The sequence below is a fragment of the Lactuca sativa genome, chromosome 3, assembly GCF_002870075.4.
Source record: "Lactuca sativa cultivar Salinas chromosome 3, Lsat_Salinas_v11, whole genome shotgun sequence".
Lineage (NCBI taxonomy): Eukaryota > Viridiplantae > Streptophyta > Magnoliopsida > Asterales > Asteraceae > Lactuca > Lactuca sativa.
Genome location: NC_056625.2, coordinates 47,909,828 through 47,919,904, shown reverse-complemented (window position 1 = coordinate 47,919,904; position 10,077 = coordinate 47,909,828). Strand labels below are relative to the sequence as shown.

At 43.5% G+C, this 10,077-nt stretch overlaps 1 protein-coding gene and 1 long non-coding RNA gene across 2 annotated transcripts; one reads left to right on the top strand and one right to left on the bottom strand.

Annotated features, from left to right (window-relative positions):
• Positions 1–6,168: 6,168 nt before the first annotated feature.
• LOC111884449 (probable metal-nicotianamine transporter YSL7) lies at positions 6,169–9,902 on the top strand. The gene is made up of 6 exons (XM_023880773.2): positions 6,169–7,022; positions 7,148–7,320; positions 7,723–7,820; positions 7,991–8,125; positions 8,463–8,652; positions 8,715–9,902. Exons 1-6 carry the CDS (start codon positions 6,590–6,592, stop codon positions 9,819–9,821), a joined length of 2,136 nt encoding a protein of 711 aa, XP_023736541.1. The 5' UTR covers positions 6,169–6,589; the 3' UTR covers positions 9,822–9,902.
• Positions 7,666–8,655, bottom strand: LOC122196850 (uncharacterized). The gene is made up of 2 exons (XR_006189076.1): positions 8,518–8,655; positions 7,666–8,094 (listed from the first exon to the last, which is right to left on the bottom strand). It is a non-coding gene; the product is annotated as an uncharacterized LOC122196850 (long non-coding RNA).
• Positions 9,903–10,077: the final 175 nt, after the last annotated feature.

Genomic DNA, 10,077 nt, shown 5'->3' with positions numbered 1-10,077 from the left:
GCTCGCAGGGACTCTCGAGTCCATGCACTACCTCCACTACTCATGATCAATACCCGGGGCCAGACCTTCTGATGCCATCACATCGTGACATACTCATTCCATATCTTCATACAGGTCTACTAATACATGCAGAGCCTTCAGCATGACTGGACCGCTTTTCCAGGCCTTCAGCCAATCTGGACCACTCTCAGAACCTTCAGCAGGTCTGGACCGTCCTCCAGGGCCTTCAGCCTGTCTAGACCGTTCTCCGATCCTTCGTCCTGACTGGTACGCCCACCGGCCTTCAGTCTATCCGGACCGCCCAACTAGCACTCATCATCCCGCGTTATCCCCCCAGGAAAACTCTCCCATGCATACTGTTCTATCCCTCTAGGGGTTCCGAACTCTATCTTTATTCTGCATACTCAAACCCGGCCTGATCCCAGGCCTCCCACAATCAATCACCCTTGGTCTGCATCCCGCCCCGTCTGTCTGACACTTGCTCATACCGGCCTACGCTCGGCTAACAGAACCACTGTTGAATCCCAACAGCTAAACAACCTCTCTTGCTTATCGATCTTCCAGAGAATTTTCCAATTCTCCCCCACTTAGAGCAATGACTATCAACCACCGGTCACCATCACTGACCTTCCTTATGAACCTTACACAACACAACCCTTACACTCAAACTGATTCTCGCTAGAAAGAGCAACCTTCCCAAAATTACATAACATCACTGATCATCCCGGGCTCGAAAGAAACCTGATCTTCAGCTAACCATTCCTCAGACTACAGATGCTACCCGACATTCAGACCAAAAGCCAGATTCCCACTAATAATCCTCATGGATGATAACCAACGAAATTCCCAACACCAAACCCATAACCATACCATAACCCTCAAGGAACAACGAATACAATACCAAAAATCACACAACGAGACTAGCAGATATACAATGCTCCATAATAATCACCAAATAACAATACATCAAGAAGGAACATACCCGCAACTGCATCCGGCACTACCCTGACCTCCTCCGCTGTAAGCTGAAAAGCACGACCCTGAGCCCTTGGGGGCTCCGTTCCACCTTGACCTCCACCGTAATCCTCAAAGTGGCCGGTGCTGGAGCCTGCACCAGTCCTGAAGCAAGCTGTGGACAGTTGACCCTCAAGTGTCCAACCTGATGACAATGATAACAAATCCTCAAATCCCGAACCGGGGCTGTCTGCTGACAATCCCTCGTATAGTGCCCCTCCTTTCTGCACTTGCGGCATGCACCACTGGACCTACAAACTCCAGTGTGAGCCTTCCCACACTTCCCATAAGTGTGGCTGCTCTGATCTCCCAATCTAGAATAAACGGTCTTGGACCGTTTCGGCGCCGGCTGCCACTGCACCAGATCCTGTCTCAGCTCTCGCAACTGCAACTCAATCTCCAACTCAAGCCGCCTGGCGGCCTCCTGCAACTCCAACAAGGTCTCGCACCTCTGCGTAGACACATACTGCCTGATATCCCTCTTGAGCATACTCAGATATCGGGGCATCTGAGCCTGCTCTGAAGCGAACTCATGGCAAAACATCGCCCTCTCGATGAACATCCTGGTGATCTCCGTCACCGACTCTGAATCCTGCTTCAGCTCCAGGAACTCCTGAGCCAACCTCTCTCTCTCAACCCGCGGAACATAACGAGTGCTAAACATCTCCCGGAACAGATCCCAAGAAACTGCAACCCTCTACGTATCCGAATATGACCCCGTGGTCAATCTCCACCAATCCTTCACCCCGAGCCTCAACAGGTTCAGAGCACACCTCACCCTCTGATCAGCAGGACATGAACACGTGAATAAACACCCCTCCACGTCCGACAACCATCTCATAGCAACGATCGGGTCCTGAACTCCATCCAAGGTAGGGGCTTCATATTATCGTAGTCCCGCTACTGAAAACCTCGACCGGCTCCTCCCCTGCCACTGCTATAGCCGCTGTAGCCGCCGCGGCAGCCGTCTCTGTGAGAGCCACATAGCGCTCATCAAAATACTCAACCATGGTGGTCTTGATCGACCCAAACAGCTCTGTCAACTCGGTCCGGAACAACGCGACAACATCATCATGCAGGATCTCACGAATCCTGGCATCCAACTCGCCTGTGATCATCTGACCAATAACCTCGGGTGGTACTGACCCACCCTGACCGCCCTCTCCTGCTCCCGATCCTGACTCGGATCCGCTCCCAGCATGCCTCGTAACCACCATACTGAAAAACACCGCAAGATCTCAGATACTTCCCACAAACCCGGGAACCAACTCCCAACCCAACCCTAGAGGTCATGGTTTCTTTGATACGCGTATGGGTCCTGTGCTTTTAGTAGTACGGGCCCATACTACCTTCCACACCTACCCATATTTGTATCAAGTATCACCACAACACTCTAGTGAAGAACATACATAACAAGCACTCAACCCTCACTCCTAGAGGAACACTGGAAATCTCACACGGAAGAGACCCTAGGCTAGCAGGCATCATAAATCAGGCAACATTAACATGAAATCCTGAAGATCCCTACCCTAGTATTAGCATGCTGTTCTATCAAAGCTCAAATATTATGTATGGTATTTTGGGGTTACTTACTGGCTCCGGCTGATCGTACCTCCGCGTTGCCTTTATTCATTTTGAAAACCATTTTAAATTCTCTTTTGAAAACTCTCCTTCATTTGAGACTGGATTCACACGGATGTTCCTCCAATTCACTCAAACCTGGCTCTGATACCAACTTGTAACACTCTAAAAATTTCAACCAATTTAAACTTTTCAAAAACAACCCAGTTTCATTAAGTTATTACAAAAAGGTTTTCGGTACAGTTATTATCAGAGTCTTCCCAGAACCCCATCATAAAACATAATCATGAGGAGCGATACGATCACGCCTTTGCCTTGTCACGGTCTCCTGAAGAACCTGAAAAACATTAAACCACAACTGTAAGCCCGAAAGCTTAGTGAGATACCCCCAAAATACCAACCACATATACCATACACGCACAACATGCCATATCATAACAGAACACAAAACAGCCATGCACTTCGGGTCTACTGTGTGACTGGTCCGCCGCACCGGCCTTCAATCCACCTGTCCACCCTCCGAGTCTAGCCACATACATCGAGTCTACAGTGTGATTGGTCCGCCCGCACCGGGCCTTTAATCCACCTGGTCCACTCTCTGAGTCTACAGTATGACTGGTCCGCCCGCACTGGGCCTTCAGTCGGCCTGGTCCACTCTCCGAGCCTCGACACGTCTGGTCCGCCCTCTTGGGGCCTATAGCCTATCCGGACCGCTCACTGGGCCTTCGGGATAACCGGTCCGCCCTGGGTATGTTGGCCTACAGCACAAAGCAGGACCCGCCTCAACCCAACCCCATTCCAACAACAATGTGCACATAAACATTCAATCATATAACAATTCACATCCAATCAAACCGATCTAGCAGATCACATAGCATAATATCATCCTAACCAGGATAACGACCTAACCGGTCAATAGCATAGCATCATCCTGTATACCAGGATTCCGACCTTAGCCAGGTCTCTAACATATACCATCCTAACTACCAGGATGCAAACATAGCGAAGCAATAACATAACAACAATACTCGGATTACAATCCGATAAAGGGCCGGCCTTGGCGTCGTAGACCCTGTCGATATAGTGAGGATAACTCACCTCGCAACTGCCAACTGAAAAGATAAGACCAAGATGCTCCGACCACTGACACAATCTCCTCCAGTAGTCAACACCAATAGTGAACTCAAAACAAAAGCCAACAATTACCAAAATGCCCCTGGAAGTCAACTGGTCAACCCTTGGTCAAATTCAAAGTCAAAGTCAACCTCCTGACTGACTCTACTCGCCGAGTCAACCCGATGACTCACCGAGTCCCTATGCTCAGAACTTTCCCAATCCGCGACTCAACTCGCCGAGTCCAACAATTTTGAGTCCCCTCGCACTCAACTCACCGAGTCCTCCCTTGACTCACCAATTCACGGCTCAACCAGAAGAAAGTTAGGACCTTACGACCAGACTCGTCGAGTCCAAGGCTATCTTCAACCAACTCGCCGAGTTCCTACCCATCTTCAAGGAACTCGCCGAGTACACCTTTGTGACTCGCCGAGTACCCTTAGATCTTAATCCATACAGAAGCATTCCAGGCCATGCAGATGATCCAAACCATAGATCTACCCTTCTACAACCCATCCATCACGTAAAGTGGCAAACTTTACGTGAATCCAAAGAGATATAGGCATATAACACTCTAGGGTTAGGGTTTGGGACAAGATGGCTTCACCAATCACTCAAGAATAGGGACTTTAATGCACTCTAGACCTTCTCCATTCCAGATCTGAGGTAGCAACCTCAGATCGAACCTCCAAACTCAAAACACCACATGCTATCTTTTCCAAAAACTCCAAAATGAAGAATAAAAGCCCAAACAACGAAATAATACCTCAAAGGAAAGCTCCAACATAAGAGAAATCCAAATCCTTGCAAAGCCCCTTGCTCCAAACCTCTTAATTCACTAAGATCTCTTCCAAAATCTCTTCTCCAAGGTCTAAATGCTTTCCAATCACTCACAAACGCTCCTTAGGGTTTCTGGACTTCAAAAGAGGGTAAAGAGGCTGGGGAAAGGGTATAATGTCCTTTAAATAGGGCTCATCCTCCGAAATTAGGGTTTTCTCCACTCAGCACCAACTCGCCGAGTCCAGCCGCCGACTCGCCGAGTCCAGCCGCCGACTCGCCGAGTTGGCCACTTAACACGCGACCAGAGTCGCGACCCTACTCGCCGAGTTGCCCCTTTTACATTTACACTTTGAACCCTGAACTTGCACTCCTGAACTCGGAATGTTACATCTTCTAACAAGATCAAGAAGAAAATGGGACAAAATACAAGATCTAGCACTTTATAATCAAAAAGCTTGGAACTTGGGGACTTAAAAGAGTCCAGAAGGTGCACAATAAGATGGTGAGATAAGTTGCTTGTTGAATCCAAGTCTATAAGTCACCTCCTTCTTCTTCAAATCCCAAAAAAAATCAACACAAAAAGCTTAGAGAGCAACAATGGAGGTTAAGGTTTGCTTGGAGGTTGAGAGAGTGTGATGGAAGCTGAGGGTGAGCAACCCTAGCCATCACATTCCTTTAAATAAGGCGCAAACTTCGGATATTAAGGTTTCTCATTAAACAGTTGTCACGTCGTGACTATGGGCTGTCACGTTGTGGCGGCCATTTAAAATCTGTGACACAATGCCCATCACCACGTTATGGAATGCCTTCACCATGACGTGGTACTGCCCAAAAACCAAAATACATTAGTTTAAATACCTCCAAGTTTCTGGATGCTACAGTTTGGTATATTGGCAAAAACCCTAACTTTTTTAGGTAAAAACCATAAATTTTTAGAAAACGTTTCATTTCAAAAAAAAAATGGATGACCCATTGATTACCGGAGTTAAAAATGAAAGATTTTCCAAAAACTTATGATTTTTATCTACCAAAAAAATTAAGAGTTTTGCCAACCAAATTGTATAATACTTTGAACTTTTTTGGTATTTTCCCAAACAAAAACCTCCCCACCCTCACACCAACATCCATGCCAACAATGCACCCATACCCAAATCTACATCCACAACCACATCAATAAAAATGTATTTTGGTAATTAATATTACATTGTTTACCTTTAAATTCCTTTAACAAATCTGCAAAGTAAACATAAGATAGATTTGAGTCAGTGTTTAAAACACATAACCGATTCCAATTCATCCATATCCGAATTCCTTTGACATATATATTACACTACTTCCATAATCATTTTGAGAACCAAACTTTCCTGGGTCTTTTTAGTTGTAATTTAGGCTATATAAAGCCCTCTCCTAGCTCAATAAAGAACATACTCTGAGTTAATACTTAATAGCCTTTTTGAAACTGATTCAACATGTTTATTTATGTTATCATGGGCTAGTTGTGCAATAGAGGAATGTTGTTGGGCTTAAAGTGGTTGTTAAAGCTTTCTTGGACTGCATAGGCGGAGGTAGCTATTAAGCAAAGTGCAAGGATGCACTTTGTAACTTGCGAAACAGGTCTTTATTGTAAAGTGAATTAATTTAATTCACACATTTTTTGTTGAAAAGCTTTAGAGAGGAGAGAGAGCAGGGAACGACGTCAAAGGTTTTCTCATTATTCTTCATCTCACCGCATCATTGTAATTTCTTCGCTTTGTTCGTTGATTTCAATATACATAGCTAACCACTGATCGTGTTATTCAGTACGTTGTTGGATCTATATATATTTGTTCCGCTGTTCGAGAGATTGCGTCCATAAAAGTTATATTTTTTTCTTCAAATCTGGTGTTTGGGTATGAGAGACCTTTCTGACAGGTTTCAATCAGATCATTGACACCCATCCCAAATCTGGATATCAATTGACAAAAAAAAATTAATTAGCACATGCATATAATGTAAATTCTATTACGACACCTAGAAATCATGGTATGTTCTTATATATACGCATTCAAAAGATGAATCCAATCATATAGAAGAAGTGATATATACATCAATTAAAGTCAAGATGGCGTGCATGAAGAAAAGTGGTGAGCTTGAAATTGGGGACAAAATGGGAAAAAGCAACGAGCAATATTTGCTGGATACGGAAGCGGAAACAGACGATGATGAATCAAATAAGGGAAAGGAAATGGATTCGGTAGAGATGATGTTTAAGGACACAGCGATTCCACCGTGGAAGGAGCAGTTGACGTTAAGGGCATTTGTGGTGAGTGCGATGTTGGGCATCATGTTTAGTTTTATAGTGATGAAGCTGAATCTGACGACAGGGATCATCCCATCGCTAAATGTAGCTGCGGGTTTGTTAGGGTTTTTCATGGTGAAGGCATGGACAAAGGTGTTGGAGCAGTCTGGAATGTTGAAGGATGATACGTTTACAAGGCAGGAGAACACCATTATTCAGACGTGTGTCGTTGCCACTTGTGGGATTGCATTTAGTGGTACGTACGTACTTATACAACTAACATGCACGTTATTAATTACTACATTTTTTTCTATCAAAAGTGCATATTAAGTAACTAATATGTGAAATTAGTTTTAATTGTACGTTGTTGCATGGGTGCAGGTGGATTTGGGAGTTATCTATTTGGAATGAGTGATACTGTTGCAGCACAATCATCTGATGCTAACTCCCCTCAACGAGATATGAACGTGAAGAACCCGGGTTTAGGTTGGATGATCTGTTTTCTGTTGATCGTTAGTTTCATCGGCCTTTGCTCTGTCGTTCCTCTCAGAAAGGTAAATTAAATTAAATCCAATTACGCATTACTATTTTATCAAACACACGTACGTCTATGTTTTGAATAGTTTCTACGTAACTTTTGACTTCTCTTGATCATGAGGCCATCTCCAATGGATTAAAACCTTGGAGAGTTGTATGAAATGCCAAGTAGGAAAGAGAATGTATACATTCATTTAAATTCTTAAAAAATTCATAAATTTCCATTACAAATCCATTGAACCATTGTATGGCCATTCAACTCCACACTCTCTCTCCTTTTTATTATATTCATATTTATTCTATTAAACCCTTATAGAACTCCCATTGTGAATGGCCTGAGGGACGATAACAAAAAAGCAAGATTAATTTTAAAAGATATTAATTAATTTGATGCATGGATGCATGGTTTAATTTTACAGATCATGATCATTGACTTCAAGCTCATATACCCCAGTGGAACTGCAACTGCTCACCTCATTAACAGCTTCCACACTCCCCAGGGTGCCAAGCTTGCCAAGTAATCAACCTCTTTCAATTCTTTCCTTTCATTTTTAATTTTAATATCCGGATCCGATGTTTTTATGACCTTTTCAATTCTCAGGATCCAAAATATCCCTAACATAACAAAATTTTCTTGAAGAAAAAGCAACGGGCATGAATATATTAATAAAAATTTCTTGATGATAGGCAACAAGTGAGGGAATTAGGGAGATTCTTCTCTATCAGCTTCTTATGGAGTTTCTTTCAATGGTTCTTCACCTCTGGGGATCATTGTGGCTTTCAGAGCTTCCCTGTTTTTGGACTCAAAGCTTACGATAACATGTAATTACTCTTTTACTCTTTTGTTTTGTGTATGAAAAATATATCGATAACCCAGTCTAACGGTTTTTTTTAACAGTTGTTTAAATAAGAAACACAAAAAACCTAGGAACATTGACAACCAATTTCAACGCTTGTTTAAAATCAAAAAATTATAATTATAATAAGAAGTTTCTTCTTTACCATTAAAAAGATCAATATTGATAAAGTAGTAATTTTTTATTCTTGTATATATCAATATTGATATATTTTTAAGACAAAAGAATAATGTTGAATGTATCCAAACTTTTAGAAATAATGTTTGTAACTGTTTCTTTTTGGTTGATTTTTTTTTCTTTAGGTTTTTCTTTGATTTCTCAACTATGTATATTGGGGTAGGGATGATCTGTCCATACCTTATAAATATCTCCTTGTTGCTTGGTACATTCCTTTCATGGGGGATCCTGTGGCCCATCATCGAGACCAAAGAAGGCGACTGGTACGAATCAGGTCTCGAGCCCGGTAACTTCCATGGCATCCAGGGTTACAGGGTACGTAATTAATCCTTCTTCACCATTGATTTCATGACCAAGCAATAATGTTGTTGTTGCAGGTTTTCACTGCCATAGCCCTAATCCTTGGAGATGGACTCTACAACTTTTTGAAAGTACTCGGAAACACTTTCCACAAGTTATATAACCAGATCCAGAACAAAAAATCATGTGCAGTTCTTCCCGTGGGACCCGATGACAAGGAAATCTCGTTCGATGATCAACGTAGAAAAGAGGTGTTTATGAAGGATCAGATTCCAACATGGTTGGCTGTGGTAGGGTATCTGGGCATAGCTGCAATTGCCACAGTTACCCTCCCTCAAATATTCAAACCACTGAAATGGTACCACGTGCTTTTGATTTACGCATTTGCCCCTGCATTAGCGTTTTGTAATGCGTATGGGTGCGGGCTTACTGACTGGTCGTTGGCATCTACTTACGGGAAATTGGCGATTTTTGTGATCGGGGAATGGGCTGGGAAGATGCAGGGTGGTGTCTTAGCTGGGCTGGCTGCTTGTGGTGTGATGTTGAATATTGTGTCAACGGCTTCGGACCTGATCCAGGATTTCAAGACGGGTTACATGACCCTGGCTTCACCCCGGTCTATGTTTGTGAGCCAAGTGATTGGAACCGCAATGGGGTGTGTGATTGCTCCATGTGTGTTCTGGATCTACTACCAAGCTTTCCCGGATCTCGGGGTTGCAGGGTCTGAATACCCTGCTCCAACCGCCACCGTGTTTAGAAACCTTGCGATTTTGGGGGTTGAAGGATTCGGGTCGCTCCCAAAACACTGTTTGTCGCTTTGCTGCGGGTTTTTCTCAGTTGCGATACTTATAAACGTGGCCCGAGACATTGCCCCCAAGAAGTGGGCCCGGTTCATTCCGGTTCCAATGGCTATAGCCATTCCTTTCTACATGACTGGATCCTCTGTCGCCATTGATATGTGTCTCGGGAGTCTCATACTTTTTATATGGGAGACCAAGAACAAAGCAGATTCCGAGGCTTTTGGACCGGCGGTGGCTTCTGGTTTGATATGTGGTGAGGGGCTCTGGTCTGTGCCAAAGTCTATATTGGCTTTGGCCAAGGTCAGCCCCCCGATTTGCATGAAGTTCTTATCTAAGGATATGAATGATAATGTTGACTTGTTTATAGAGACCATAACTCGTTAGCACGCCTTCTCTTTTCATTCATTACACGTGTTCGTATGTATTCTTTTTGTTTTTAAAACCATCTTTTGGTCGTTTTGATTATGCCTGCATGCTGATTTTCATTTTCTCGGGTATTTCAACTGAATGTATATGGTAAAGTGTACCGATTAGTTTCTTGTTTTTAAAACAATCATGGAACAATAGAAATCAACAATGTCACTAAAATGGAATAAATCAAAAATTGGAAATGAGTCGTACATCGAGTGTCTGAACGGTC